The 15980-nt window shown below is 36.5% G+C and overlaps 1 protein-coding gene across 1 annotated transcript in view; it reads right to left on the bottom strand.

Moving 5' to 3' along the window:
• Nucleotides 1-15980, bottom strand: part of macrod2 (mono-ADP ribosylhydrolase 2) — a 578860-nt gene that overhangs the window by 389787 nt on the left and 173093 nt on the right. Inside the window, exon 4 of the mRNA XM_038306738.1 lies at nt 4146-4175. Coding sequence (XP_038162666.1) covers nt 4146-4175 — 30 coding nt within the window. The remainder of the gene's footprint in view (nt 1-4145; nt 4176-15980) is intronic.

Raw genomic sequence — 15980 nt, 5'->3', positions numbered from 1 at the left:
TAGGAGGGGAAAAGTGCCTAAATAGTGGATCTCAGCCCATATTTGTATTTAAACAAATTCTTATCTGTGCCTACAACCTTCATGAATGAGATTATGACTGCTTTAACTTTTTCTTTTCTTGCCAGATGTCCCGTCGTGTTGAAAAACATGTGCTGGGTGCAAATAAATTTGAAAAAATGAAACAAATATTGCAGCCCATTAAGTCCTGTTGTGTCTGTGTCACTTTTGATACACTGCCAGTTTCAATGGAGCATCTGTATTTGGAACATAACTGTGGAATTCATTGTTTTATTGTTTCATGGAGGGGTATTTAACTGTGTTGGGAACAATCTTGTTTTTTTTTTGTTTTTTTTTTTTTTCATAATTAAAGATCTATTTTGTTTTATTTTATCCAGCTTATTCATTTGGGCAAATCTTCATCAGTGCAGCCACAGCACCTATAGCCATAGTGTAGCATATCAGGTGATATAATTGGAGTTGTTGTGAAATTAATGTTTCATTTACACTTCTATTTTTGCCCTTGGAATTGTCAAGTATACACTGCTTTAGAGCTGCAACACTCATACAGCTGAACATTTTGTCATGTTCAAGGCACTTGTGACAGTCTGGTTAACTTGGTCCTTAAACTATAGCCCTCTTTACACTACCCTTTTGAAACTGTGCCGAGAATGTTCCGAGCACGGTAGCCAAGATAAATGGAACACAACTGAAATGGACCGTGCCAGACACATCCAAACCACGCCAGATCTAGTACTAGTTCAACAGTAGGGCTCGGTGTGGTTCATCTGTGGCTCGGTTCTCTGATAACAAAGAGTGCATGAGCAGACCATGTCATCTTTTATTTGGAGTCAGCCGACTCATTTTGCAGGTTTTCCGGTGTGTCCTGTAGATCTCTTCACTTGTTCACAACGCAAACTTCTTCTCAGCTTAATAACAATAAATGGCATCAAAAGAGTGCGGTACGACCTCAGATGATGCAGAGACTGAGGCTCCCATTGAAATTTGCTCAGAGGATGCTATCCAGGCACATAAGTTCTTGAATGTTATGGGTGCCGCCATTTCTGTTTGCATAATTCCCGCCATGAGAGCTGTAGCATCGTGGACAACCGATAGGAGGCGAGAATCCATGCGGAAGTGTTAATGGTAGTAAGAACTAAGCTCTGCAAGGTTAACCGATCCAAGCTCGGCCCGAACTCGGCATAGATCAGTTTGAGAGGGGTAGTGTAAAAGGCGCATGTATATGTTACAATTTCTAATACTTAATGAAGAGATATTGTTAAGCTAATTAACTGCTATCTATCACTGGGAAAAGGCCAGAGACTAGTGCATGGTGTATTAACTGTTGATCTTTTACCACATTTATGGTGATAACACTGCACACACATTTTTAGTAGTAACTTTATTGTAGCATCACCCAGGGGCTTCAAGTCCAAGACATAGAAAAGCACAAAAAATGCTATTTTTTATAAATGAACCTCTGCACAAGTTAACCATGTGGAGTAAAGACAGAAAACTTATTTTACTGTAATCTTTTTGTTTCACCTAGAGTACTGTTTGAAATAAATTCAGCAAATACTGAATTCTACTTTTATACATTAAAATAGAATTACAAATAAATAGTAATGATACCCAGTCCATCATATATATATTTAAAAAGTATGAAAAAGGTGCATAGGCATTAAGGTAAACAACAGAGTAACGGATTCGTCTAGTTTTCACTTCCTGGCAGGAGGCCTACCTGCACAGCTATGAGAAAATAAGCACAGCTCAGGTGTGTGAGGCCAGCATGATGGATCATCCTGCTGTGTAACTGGCCCTCTGTAGAGCCCAAAGAAGACAGCTGGGAGATAAGGAGGACCCTATATGAGAGCACATCTCCTCTACCCATCGATCCTCACTGCCACCAAGGCAGGAGGTCTTTACATGCCAAGCCACAGATAGAGGGAGGAAGGGGTGGGCAGGGCAACAGACAAAACTATTTTGAAGCCACCTTTAGGTTAGAGAAGACACTGAAAAAGTTAAACCTCTTGTCGCAGATTAAACAAGGTGCAGGCCCAATTGAAGGAAAAAATAACACTAAAGATAGGCATCTTCTTGTTTCCGATTAATACAAGATAACACTAACGTTCAAAATAATGCTTTTGTTCAAACAAAAAACAAAAACATAATCCTCACTGAGCCTTAGCTTTGAAGAGTTAATTGACCTTGTGTTTTGTGTAAGTGACTAAGCAGGAAGAGCATTACCGGATGTAATTGGAAACTGAAAAGATGTTTGCTATGTAGCTACAATTAGAATTCCTCAGGCGTTAACAAGCACAGCTGCAGGTCTCAATCAGGTGAAAATATTTCTTTGCAAAGTATGACATTAATTGAAACAAATGATCCCACTTTCTAGTGTTGACAGCCATAAATCCAGCTTTATATTTGCTGATACTGTTTTCAAACAGAACAATCATCAACACCTTAACTCCTATTATTATTTTAAGAAGCAACTGGATCAATTGACAGCACAGATTTCAAAAACTGTAAGGAGGCGATTTACCACAATGCAAGTGTAATGAGAATATCAGAACAGAAAAGAAAATCGCCGCCTCATTTTGTTTCTTTGTAAATGGTAAATCAATATTGAGAGCTGACCACAATAGAGACAGACACCAATCAGGAAAACAGTGTACCCCATTTTGCAGGGCCTGCTTGATAATGGAGACGTATGTTTGTGACCTTTGCTCTCAATCATAGAAATTCTTAAAGTAGTTGTATGCTGAGGATCTCTTCTTGTGAGTGACAGATTGAGAACCCACACTGCAAGTATGCAGCCTCAACAATCTCTTAGACGAGATAAGGGCCACTCCAAGGAGCATGATGAGTTGTGAACAGCTTCATGTCTCTAAGAGACAGCATGTGCATTGAGCATTAAACTATGCTGAGTCTTTGATGTTCCTATAAGCCCAGCCTTGTCTGTAATAATTTATATTTGCCAGTTGTTTAACCTTAATAAACAAATAAACGAATAAATGATTTATTATCACGCAAGGAACTATTTTCATCCCGTATTTTAGTGTGCTGCACCTGTTTCTTAAAGTTCTTTAGGTAACATCTGTCAAATGTTGAAAGAAAGAAAACCCACAATGCAATGCAAACAAAATCCAGTGGCCTGCTATATGACAGTCTAGCTGGTGAACAACATGCAAAAAGGATAGATTATAAGCTTGAAAGAAAGCTAGGAAGATAAATACCGTAGCAGTTTGAGGCAAGCTAGAGCAAACCGGCTTGTAAGCTAGAAATCATCAGTGTCTAGAGGCTAAAGAGCTAGATTGCAAAAAAAAAAGCAAGCTAGGTAATAAAACAGGTATGTCAGATGATAAATTAGAGGAAAAACATTGAAATAGCTAGATGGCAAGCACACAGAGGGCTTCATGATTAAAACAAATTAAACAAGTGATATCTATTTAGACAACTACAGAGACAGCTTTAGGCAAAAACACCCAAAACATGCATTCTTCGATGATTTTCATAAATATGATAAACAAAGATACGCATGAACCCTATTTGTTTCACAAAAGAAAGCTCCTTTTTTCAACTGAAGACATATTAAACATGACAGCATAGCTGATGGATACACAAACAGGACTGAAGCAGAGAATATTATTTCCACATATTATCAGAGAATTCCCTGCGGGGCTAAAAATTAACATTCCATTTTTAACCTGGAGCATTTTACCCAGATCTGGTCTCACTGCGGTGAAGAATTATTATCTCAATCATGTCAGAAAATGTCTAACTCTAGAAAAAGGGTAAGAAAATTGAAGCAGAAGGAGCGGGCAGTGGCTGCCTCCCTCCCCATTATTCTCACGCCACAGTTGGCTGCCTTGGATTTGCTCCTTGCTTTGATGATGATCCTGTTTGGCAGACTGCTAATGTAATGACCACCTCTCAGTGGCAAAGAGCAAGGCTGTTCTGCCAAAAGCTTTAATATTTCCATCCAAGGGAACATTTAGTTGTATTTACAAAAAGCTATTGAAAAAAAACTAAAGTTTGCAAACTGCTACGGATGTGCTATACATCAAATTACGTTAGCTCGATCAAATATTGTTTGAATCAGCATTAAAAAAAATTAAATATATTTAAATGTTCATGTGACCTACCTCCTCCACCTCCCAGCAGAGATGTGTTTGCTGAAATGAGAGGGAAAAAGAAAATTCAGAACATATATGAAAGTTTGCATTTCTATTAATAATTGACTATTTCAGTATAATGTACATCTTGGCATCAGAAAAACGCATCAAGTACATAAACTGTGCATTTTACTGTTTTTTAACAGTGTCTCATTGTACTGTGAAGTTGTACAAACTCTTTCCAGCTGAAATAAAAAGAGCCTGAATATTGTTTGACAGATTCTGCCAAAACTATTTCTATTAATCTAACATTTTATAAACTATGCCAAAGATAGAAGGTGTTTATAACCTTCCAACAATTGTTACAACAGCATGAGTCAGTTCATCACATCTCAAACATACAAAATTTCTTGTTTTTGGAGAAAGTGTTTGTTTTTCTTGTTTGCTTTTTTAATATTTAGGCCACAATTTTTTTATTTAACTTTGCTACAAAATGAGTGCAAAAAACCTTACTTAATATTTACTGAAAAGAAAAGCAATTGCGTGTATTTGGCTGACAGATATATGTGCTTGTATACACCTGTCATATAAAGAGAATAAACTATGCTGTGTATAAAGTAACTCTTTACTAAAAAGCTTGTGATATGTATTAATGAGGCCTAGTTCCTTAATCTGACGTGTTTCATGTATCTGCAAAGCAAAGCAAGAACAAGGAAATTCAGACACACACTTAAAACACGGCTCCTACAAGAGGAAACCCAGAGTGAATCATTAAATATGAACCCCTTTTTCTTCTTTTAGTTTAAGAAGTCCCTTTAACACAAGATGCAAAAGATTAAAAGACTTTTAGAACACATCTGTTATTTTATGTTACCTAAAGTGGGTAGCAGTGATGTTTTAAGTGTAGTTCAGGCATCAGAGATTTTAAGAACCATATTCCTCAACATCCAATTAATTATCTTCAGGTAGATCTAGAGCATCAGTCCCCTTTAAACGCCTGTTTCTAAAACATTGTGTGCAAACAACAGATAATGAACATGAATCATTACCAAGGAAGTCTCCATTAGTTTATTTATAGCCTAATTTACATGAAGGAAGTGACATCTGGAGTTCAATCAGCCTCTGTCGAATTCTGTGGAGCTTTTTTCTCGTCTCAGACCTACAAAAGAAAACCTTCCTACAGCAGGTTTTTGTTCATCAAAAGGCCTTTGTTGCACATCTGTGTGGTCTTTGTGCGAACATACAGTATGACGACAACACATACACAACCACAAAGCAACAGCTCAAACAGGGATGTACTGACAAACCATTGTCATGTTTACAATAGCACCTCTCCAGGTTTTTCTGTGATAAAAAAGACACTCGTGCTCTCACAGCCTTTGTTTAGCTCTGGAATCTGTCAGCTATCAACAAAGAGCACATAACTCAAATGTGCACCACTCCCTGAACAGCTCTGTGTAAAGCAGCGTGGTAGATTCCCTGTGAAAAACTAGATTGTTTTACTTTTACTTAAGACATAAAGCTGATTTAACTACGAATGTTAAGTAAAAAGAAGGGAGAAAAAAATACAGAATAAGCTTTTTTGTAATATAATTATAAAGCAGTTCTAGTTCTTGTTAGGTATTATTACGATCTATTAATTGTCAACTCCTCCAAGTTTGGAGAGATGAAAAAGGCAATGATCTTTCTTATGTTTGAAATAGTTCTACATTGATTTTAATGAGAAACTATATGAAATGTCTGCTTAGTTTGTCCTAAAAGTCTAACTTTATAGCACATTTGTATTTTAAGCAAAATTCAACATTTTTAAAGTCAGCTCAAACTTAAGCCAGCATTATACTGTTTTCCAGCATCATCTATCATCATTGTCTGGTCTCTCAGGGAGCCTTCCTTATTCCTGAGCTATTAAAACACTGGGGTTTAATTACCTGACATTATGGAAATGCATGCCAGAGGGGTGCACTTCATTTACTCCACACCTAATCAGGGATCTGAGATGTGGTTGCTAATCAGACAACTCTTCTGCATGTATATGTATGCAAGGCAAGAATGGGGAAAGGAGGGAAAAGGTAAGTTTGGGGTTTACATGTAAAAAGATTTCTATCCCATTGTGTTTGGCATGTTTTTGGCAATAGCCACATTGGAGAGACCCTTTGCCTCTTTTTGTGGCTTTTAGCTATGGATTTAAATACCAATCCACTAATGATAAAAATACAATGAAACAAGTGGTTCGTTTGCAGACAGTATTTATCCATCCCTTAAAGCTTGAGCATTCACCCCACAAACAGTGGATATAAAAATATCAACACACTCATATTAAAATTCAAAGTCTGTGTACTGCAAAGAAATTAGGCCAAATAACAAATTTTATAACCGTTTCCACTAGTCTCTCCAATGTGGCTATTGCCAAAAACATACCAAACACAATGGGATAGAAAACTTGTAACTCAATACTTTGGTTAGGTCCTTCCCAAGTTTACTGTATTAATCCCTCTCTTTGGGGTAGTAGTCTACGAAGATGGTATTATGATCCAAAAAAGCGACATACCAAGAGAATAGTAGATTGCCTTTTTCCATGCATTATGCAGTCTGTGCATACTAGAATCTGCCTACATGACTAGTTTTCTTTTTGTCTTCACCAGTTGAAGTTTGAGTCCAGTTCTTGGCCCTGTCACTATTATGCCATATTTACAGTACTCTATGTCAGAGTTTCTTCTTGTATTCTATGAAAAATCTAATGCATTGGAAGTTCTATTGTACCCTTCTCCTGTCTGACATTTTTCAACAATGAGATCCTTCTGATCAATGATGTCCTTTAGAAACTCACTCTACACCATGCCATTGTTGTGAATAAGGCCACTTCCACACACCGTGTTAAAGATGGTATCCACACAGAAAGGTCTGACCCTAAATATTAAATTACATGAAGCCAGAGGAGCGAACGGTGCACTAACAGTGCTGTTGATGGGAGAGCACATATGTGTAAAGGGAGAGGCGAGACCTACATGAGCATGCATGCACAAACATGCCAGCTTGCAGCCAGTTAGGTGGTTAAGGCTGTCCACACAAAGCTGCCGCATGGTATGTTTGAAACTTTTCAAATCGTGAAGCAGGTTTCACATGTAGTCTTTTAAGGCAGTATTTTATACAGACAGGACCCTCTATCAGACCGAAAATGCTGGCAGATACTCCAAAACCTGTCTTTGAATGGATCATAAGAATGGATAATGTCAGTTAAAGCTGACTGACTCTTATTTAACATTAACATGAATACGTGGTGGCTAGATCTTAAAGAAAAATATCAAGTAATAAGACGGTGTACACTAGGGGTGTAAATAATAATCGTTTTGTATCGATGCATCGATCCAAAAGCCGACGATCCGATGCATCGACATGTCCGCAAGATAATCGATTGTTTTTTTTTTCCCTCCGGTCTATTTTTATCCATTTGCTCCTGGGCGTAATTTTCCCTCCCGTGCTGCGGTGCCGCTAAACCTATTGTGCCCTCCTACCTCGCTTCCTGGTTATACTCTTACAGCAGTTTGTTGCAGCAAGCTTCACACAGACATTTTTAAATTATGCTCAGTATTGAAGCGTGGTCTGTGCTACACGCTGTGGGTCTAGATACGGCCGAGGCGGTGAGGAAGTGGGGGCGAGTTTAGTCCGACGACGGAGGGACAATGGGGCAAAAAGAGCGGAGATTCAGCTGGAAAAAGGCTCCCAGCGTTCTCGCGCACCTCGCTCTTCTAGCGGGTCAAACTTCACAAGTTGTTTTCCGCAATTTCGGTCATAAAAACAAAACAAGCCGGCCTCCTGTCTGGTGCACTGTTTGCGGTCAGCTACAATCTGGGAGAGGAGCAGCGGAGCGTCTCTCAAGGGGCGGTGACGTCAACACTCTGGAACCTTCTTCTTTTTTTTAATGGCGGTTGGCAAACAACTTATAGGTGCATTACCGCCACCTTCCAGAATGGAGTATGGACCAGACAAACTATTATATTCTCCCTAAAATACCCGTTCTTCTTAGAAAATTAAAAATACTCCCAAAAACTACATCCCCAGATGACCTTTGAAACAATTCCCTTATATCTAGTTTATTTTTATTCCTGTCTAACTCTCTACACAACATCTCTCTTTCCTGAATATATTTATTACATTCTAAAAAAATATGTTGGACAGTTTCTCTGGAGCCGAGGTATTGCATTGAACTCATTATACTGATATTGTGCAGTATTTTTGCAGTATTTTTTGATGCAACTTTTCTACTTCTGTTATTTGTTGTTGTTTCTAAAGAAAATGCATAATGATATTACAGCTTTCATTGATTTATTTCAAACTTGAAACTTTGTTCAGCCTGTAAGGTGTAAAAAAAAAAATAATAATAATAATAAAAAAATTAACCGATTAATCGATTAATCGAATCGAATCGTGGTGTATTCTTAAGTATCGAAAATAATCGAATCGTTGGGTCAGGAAATCGATACTGAATCGAATCGCCATGATGGATGTGATTTACACCCCTAGTGTACACCCATATTTTTTCTCTTCAATAGATTGTTTTGCTTTCAATTATGTGAAACAGCTTTACGTCATTAAGACAGATGTGTAGACTTTTTATATCCACCAAAGACAGTATCATGAAATGAAGATTTGCTTTTCCTCAAGAATTAGACAAATAATTAATGTGTGGTTATTATCTTTAGTACAAATCCAAACAAAAAAAATCCATATTTGGCCACATCCCTCTGATGATCAATATTTTATAGTGTGTGTATTAATTATAAAGCAGCTTTCCTTGCCGTTTTGCTCGCCTTGGGCTCAGTCTGAGCATCTTGTGTGGGATCAACACATTTATGCCTTTAGGAAAGCAGTGGGAGAGTGAACAATTAGTATTACCAAAAGACCATTTTCTGTTTCTTCTAGTGCCCGTGTATCCACATGTGGAGCTGTCTCTTTGAATAAATGGTTAATGGCTTTTTGAGTTTACCACCCTTTTTTAGTGTCTGCCTCCAAGATAGATTTAAAACGTTTTTTATTCAAACTCTGGGGAGACCACAACGTCTACCCAATAGCACATAAATACACCCCATCACATTTGAGAAAATAAATCAGTAAAAGAGAGTTCAGAACTATATTTCTGTTAGCAGCAAAGTTAAGCCTTGAAGGGTTGCAATGACCCAGTTAATGAGAGGAAAGTGGGAAACCAACAGAGTAGGCTTTAACTTGGATCCTTGTGTTGTGGCATCATCCCTTCAGTAACCACAACATGGGTCATTCATCATAGAGGAAATGCTCTCCAGATTGCCTAGGGATAGCAAAGAGTAGCTGGTCCGTCAGACTAATGAAAACACAGCCTCCATGAGGGTAACTACTTCCTCTCTGTTCTTTACATTAATAACTTTGATGCCGATTTTATGTTCCTCAAACCAAATAATGTTATTCCGTCATGTGAAATGAGCATTTACTAAAGGTACTGCAAAGAATAAATAAGAAACCCTGACTGCTTATTGTCAAAATATCTTAATATCATTTCATCCAGAGGGTTCAAATGTCTTGATTGTGTCAGCATGGAGGTCACGGAGTTTCGGCTCACTGCTGCATGGTTGGTGTAGTCAGCTTAGCCTTAGATCAGGCAGTTAAATGGAAAGCTCAAGTGCATAACCACAAAACCTCAAGGCAGTAAACAGATCCACCATTTATGTTCTGGTCTGTAACTGTGGACTGAAAGTTTTCCGTATGCTTCATCAAATGCATACTCACCTTATCATCAGAATGCTCCTCAGTCACTCAGAGGCTGACATCATATTCCCTGCAGTCACTCTAGGATAAAAGTTCCTAGTGCAGATTTCCTGCTTTAGCTTCCGAGTCAAAATAAATCTTGGAGCAGTTTTTCAAAGCAACTAGAAATGCCACTGAGTTGTAATGTTAACAGCCTTTGTACATCTGATAATATCAAATATACTTTGCCAGAATTTGCATCATGCTCTAATCAAATGATAAATACAGAGACAATAATTTGTCCTGTTGCATGTGTATACCAGATATGCCCAAAGCTTTCAGGTGGTATATATGTATATATAGGTTAAAAAAAAAAAAATGCTCAAATTAGAATCACCAGGCATACAGAAAACAGCCATAATCTCTGCTTGTTAAATGCAACATTTTATTTTATTTTTTTATTTTGTTATAGTTACTGCTCTTAGTCAGTTGCTTTGTCAGCTAAACTAATGTTTAATAGTCTCTATACTCCAATTAACAGTTAATCGATTACTATAAAGTCTGCTTGTTAAATGCAACATTTTATAATTTTTATTTTATTTTGTTATAGTTACTGCTCTAAGCCAGTTGCTTTGTCAGCTAAAGAAATGCTTACTTATCTCTATACTCGAATTAACAGTTAATCGATTACTAAAATAGTTAAATGTTTATAAATAATTGATTAATCACAAATAATCTGATTAATTTCTTCAGCCCTGATTGCATCATTTCATTCTCTGTATGAATAAAATTCAAATATTTATAATCCTTCATAGCACTTGTTTCCTGAAATTGCATAATAGGATTGACAAGAAAGAAGAAAATAAGATAAGATTTAAGGCATAGGGGCTGGAAAAATTAATCGATTATTGAAAGAACTGTCAACTAATATAGTGATCGATTAATCTTTTATTAAACATACCTTTAGCTGACAGAGCAACCCAATTAGAGCAGTAATTACATCAAAATTGTAAAAAAAAAAAAGAAATCTGTAAACATTTTGCATCCAAGATAAGAAAAACATTTTTCTCTGTCCAGAAATTCTAAAGTGGAAAGGTTTTAGTTTCACTTGGTTTCATTTCGTCTTCATCTTCTTTAATGAACCTTTTACTATCCGATTATTAATCTTTTCATCGAAAAAATAGTAGACAGATTAATCAATTTGCAAAATAATCGTTAGTTCCAGCTCTATTTGGGATAAAGTGAAGAATAAACTAGGCACATAAACTACTACTTATGCCAAAGCATAACAATGAAAACAACCCAATCAAACACGGTTATAAACACCAAAGGGTATAAAATATAAAATCTGTCTGGCAAAGCTCATAAAGTGCCAAACATGTCAGGTCTAAATGTTGAAGCTCATACAGTCAGTTGAATAAAGATTTGTCGTTGTATTGTTTTTATTTCAAGGAGAATATTTTGCTCTAACTCCATCTCTGCTTTTCAAACCACAGAAACAGACAGACGCACCTTTTTTCCACTCCAATGGCTGTCTTAACAAGCCCCAAGATTGTGTGACTTTTAACAAGACATACAAATGTACACACAATATCGTGCACACACTGGAACTACACACCAAATGGAGCAATTCAAACCAGCGCACGATACCCAGAGCCAGCCATCTAGTGTTTTAGGGCCTCAGTGTTTTATTGAAGTAATTCTAACCTTTAATGACGGAGGACTGTTTTGCAGTTTGTCTCTGCTGAAATTCGAACAAATAGAAATAAAACTTAAATGAGCCATCAGCTGAGAGGGGAAAGAGAAGCAGCATCAATAGTATTTCTTATTTGTTGCACATTAAAAATGCATGTGAAATCACACATGCCTTGCCTGATATCACTCGTTGCCATTTTTGTTCTTTATTGCTTTTAGCTGACCCTAAGGAGACCAGCAGAGCCAGACACTCCGGTGAGAGAGCTGGCATCACCACAGAAGCAGATTTACTCGCAATGATGCAACTGTGACTCAAACAAATGAGGAAAATATTGCACCCTAATTTACAAGAGGGTTTAACTAACAACTCAATATGAATTTACATTTATCGACACAACCACCTGAACATCATCTCCAAAAGTGTCAAAATACATAATTTAATATTAATAAAATATTCAACACAAGCTCTTTTCAAGGCTTTGCTGACAAGTGACAGCAAAACTGCTGTGAATCATGAGCAAAAATCCTGCATGAGTATAAAGCTCTACTTTTATGAAAGAACTGCTTTAGCAGAAGCTCTGGTTAAAAATTAACTGATTTGGTGGTTAAAACCAAATCAGTGGACTAAAACGAGATTTAATCATCCCATAACCATCATTGTGCAGAATTGAACAAAAAACATAATTTTCAGTAGATTTAGCAGTTTTATGAACAACTTTTCAAAGGCATTAAAACCAATAAATAAGGTCAAATGCATGCACATCAATTTAGAACATCATTTATTGTTTTTAGTTAGAACTGGATAGTTTCAGGTGTTCCTTCAAGAGCTGCAGAACTTGTGTTATGATGTCTGAATGTATCGAAGTGACAACAAGGTGGTGTAACAGTGATAAATCCCTTTCCTCTGCACGCTTGTCAGCACCATCACAAAGCAACAAAACCGGATGCCAAAGCCAGCCCCCACATCTATTGTTATAATTACCTGACCTTCAAATCCACATTAATGAGCCCACGATGATCCCCCTCTCTTTCATCATTTGGCTTCCAAGCCCTCCTTTTATCTAACAAGGTCACCTTTCACAACACTGCTTCTCCCTGAAATACACAACCCCCTCATAAATATACATCCACCTGCATCTGCTCAACCCCCCAGTTCTGCGTTGGGAGCTTACAGAAATTACAAGAAAATAAAACCGTAGGTGGGGTAAGTAAAGCAGGAATTTACGTTTCTTCTGAAGTTGCGTATCAAGGGGAAGTGAATGCCACCAAAGTCAGACAGCAAACTTTAAAAAACTGAAGTGTTAATGCAAAACTTCTAGTGTGAATGTGGAAAAACTACTTCTGCACGGTCTCCTGAGACATGATGCAGAGGGCAGTGGGAGAGTAGAGTTCATATGATAATCTGTTCCCACTCTTATAATCACAAACCCTCTGTGGTTGACAGAGCTTATAAATAAATGTGGTTTGAAAAACCACAAACACATTGAGTGGAAATAACACAACAACCCATTTTTTTCTGGATATTTCTTTTTTGTTGTTTTTAATTGTAGTCTTTAATGTTTTATGCGATACAGTAACACCAAGTAGTGAGTAATTGAAAGAGAAAGAAATTATAGTCTATCAAAAAATTTGAAGAAAAAAACAAAGCAGGTTTTACTTTTGTTTTCAGCTCACCTGAGTCAGTATGTAGAATGAGCAAAATCACCTTTTTCTGCAGTTAATAACTATTTATAAAGCGCTTCAAAAAATGGGCTGCACAGTCATGATTAGATGAAAAATGAAAGCATCTTAACAACAAATAAACAAAAAAGAAAGACCAAGATAAAACAATAAAACTTTAGAGATAATTAGGAAAACTTTTTTTTCAAAGTTCCTCTACATTTTTCTCTTTAAGCTTTGCATGTCTTGAAAATATTTGTCCATTCCTCTCTGCAAAATATCTGGAGCTCATTCAGACTAGAATGTTTAAACCTGATTACATTTCACTAACTTTGGTTTTGCTTCACCTTTTCATATTTATATCCAGTTTCAAAACGTATTTTTGTTCGTAGGTCTCTTAATAATCTTGCTCCATTTTATCTTTATGAACTACCTACGGAAGAGGATTAGGGCCACTGAAAAAAAAAAAAAAAAGTTAACTGAGAATTCTGACTTTTATCTCAGAAGTCTGACTTTTTTCTTACAGCTAACCAACATGTTAGCATCAAGTCGTAGCCATGTCTGTTTTAAAGATTAGCTCTCTTGTTTTAACCACCTTCTGCTCTTCCATTAATGACGAAGCATCACTGGGAACCCCTCTGGTACATAAATGTTGCCTAATTGCATCATTTTCCACCAATGTGTTACTGGCCCTCCCAAACAACTCACATATTTGTCAGTGAAGCTGAGTTCTCCCACATCACTTCCTTCATGGTGCCCATCTATATTAAGATCCAAAATTCTGAGATTAAAGTCAGAATTCTGAGAAAAAAGTCAGACTTCTGACTTTTTTACCATATTAAACTGAAATAAAATTAAAAAATCAGTCAACTTTTGTTTATTTTTTCAGTGGCCCTAATCCTCTTCCATAACTACCACACCCATATCACTGTTTTATTATCTTAAATCATTGAATAGTTACTTTGGAAAGCAAACCATGTAAATTAAAATGTGACCAACATTTTTTATGGTTGCAAATCTTAAGCTGTGGAACTGTAACCTCTACATGTCAGGCTCTGTTTAAGATTTTAAAATCTTCCTTAAAAGCATATTTTTAAACCCCCATCTTGGATCCAGAAGTTCTGATTGTCTGAGTTTGATTTACTACTTGATATACCGTTTTTATTTATTGTTTTATATTAAGTAATGTTCTAACACTATCACTTCTAATGTGCAGTTTAAAGTGCTTTTAATCTAAAATTTTATCTCAGGGATGGAAATGTGATGGGAACATCTATTTTTAGTTTTACCAAAGGTTAGTACCAGGATTTGGGTCTTTGGTTTCCCTGATTTTTCACCAGGATGGGCATGTATTTCACAACAGTTATCTTTCTATCAACTCTGTCACCCCCAGAGGAAGATGCTGCTACTAACATGTTTCACTATGCAAATGATGTGCTTGGTGTTACAAAATTCAAAAGTATGTTTTTTGTTGTTGTTTTTTTTATTTAACACACAGAAACAAAGGTGAATAAATCATACAAAAATCATGTTATAAAAAGAGATAACAATAACAGTACTCAAAAGAGCTAGTAACATATAACCTTAACTCAAACAGACCTACCAAATTAGAAAAAAATATAAATAAATCCTAAAACCAATATAAATAAATCCTATTTCTCCTGCCCCAATGGTCAGGGGAGTAGTGGTATAAACCAATTTTCTGCTCACAGCCTGTTCCATCCCGTTTTCCACCTTTGTTTGAATTTAAGGTTGACATAACGGTAAACTAAAATGTTTGCCCTTATTTTGGAATACAGTGCTATACTATATGTATGATTCAATTATTATTAAACCGAAAACAAGTCTTTATTAATCTGTTAAATAAATCCCATATTTAAGGTTAGAAAAAGGCAAATGAAGTGGAAAAATGTATCATTATTCACTATAGAATTATTACCCAGTTTGTGTGACTGTCTATGAAGCCATTGCACTGCTCCGCTAATAAAGGTCAGTCTTAGGGAGGATATCGTTTATGTTGTAATTTCATGTCAACAGATTCTTCAGCCTAACATATGCATCTTTCAAATCTTATTCTATGTTCCCTGATCTTCATAGTGACACGTTTTAGATTTTTATTTCAAAAACAAAATCAATATCTATATATCTTTGTACTTTTTACAGTAGAAAAATGTATTCTAATTCATTGTTAAACTTAGCAATATGTAAAAGATCAGAAGATTGTTAAAACATATTTTTCAAAATTCTATATACATGAATTAAAAAAGCTAAAAACTAATTTAAGATATTTATGTGGAAGCACTATAAATGCATCTCTAGTATTCTGAAATATTATGTTATGTAATAACAGAAGAAAACTGAAAATACAAAAAAAAAATATAACGAGAAGATTGCCGAAACAAGTTTGAGGTATTTGGTTCAGATTAGATGGCTTTTAGCAACCTTAAAAACGACTAGTGTCATCACAAAGCTCTACCAGGACTTAGCCCAGCTGCTGCACAATCATCCTGGTAAATTTCCGGATTGTTCTCCAGTCGACCAATCTTCCCTCCTAGTGATCAGCTTTGCTGATGTAGAAAGGCTTCCAGGCACCTTGAGGGTCTTCTAATACCATTAAGCCCAGCCAGGTACCGCCCTAGTAGCCAGACACTTTCCTTTACTACATTAAACACAACATAACTGGAATTTCTTCAGGTCAAGCAGCCAGGACGGCATCAAATTGGACATACTCTACAATCGAAGTACAGCTTAAATAGGCTTTCCTTTGCATACCATCCCACTCTTTCTGTCGAAAAA

The sequence above is a fragment of the Cyprinodon tularosa genome, unplaced genomic scaffold (genome assembly GCF_016077235.1).
Source record: "Cyprinodon tularosa strain WSP-4 unplaced genomic scaffold, ASM1607723v1 ctg116, whole genome shotgun sequence".
Lineage (NCBI taxonomy): Eukaryota > Metazoa > Chordata > Actinopteri > Cyprinodontiformes > Cyprinodontidae > Cyprinodon > Cyprinodon tularosa.
The sequence above is the reverse complement of the archived record's forward strand: the minus strand, read 5'-3'. Positions and strand labels throughout refer to the sequence as shown.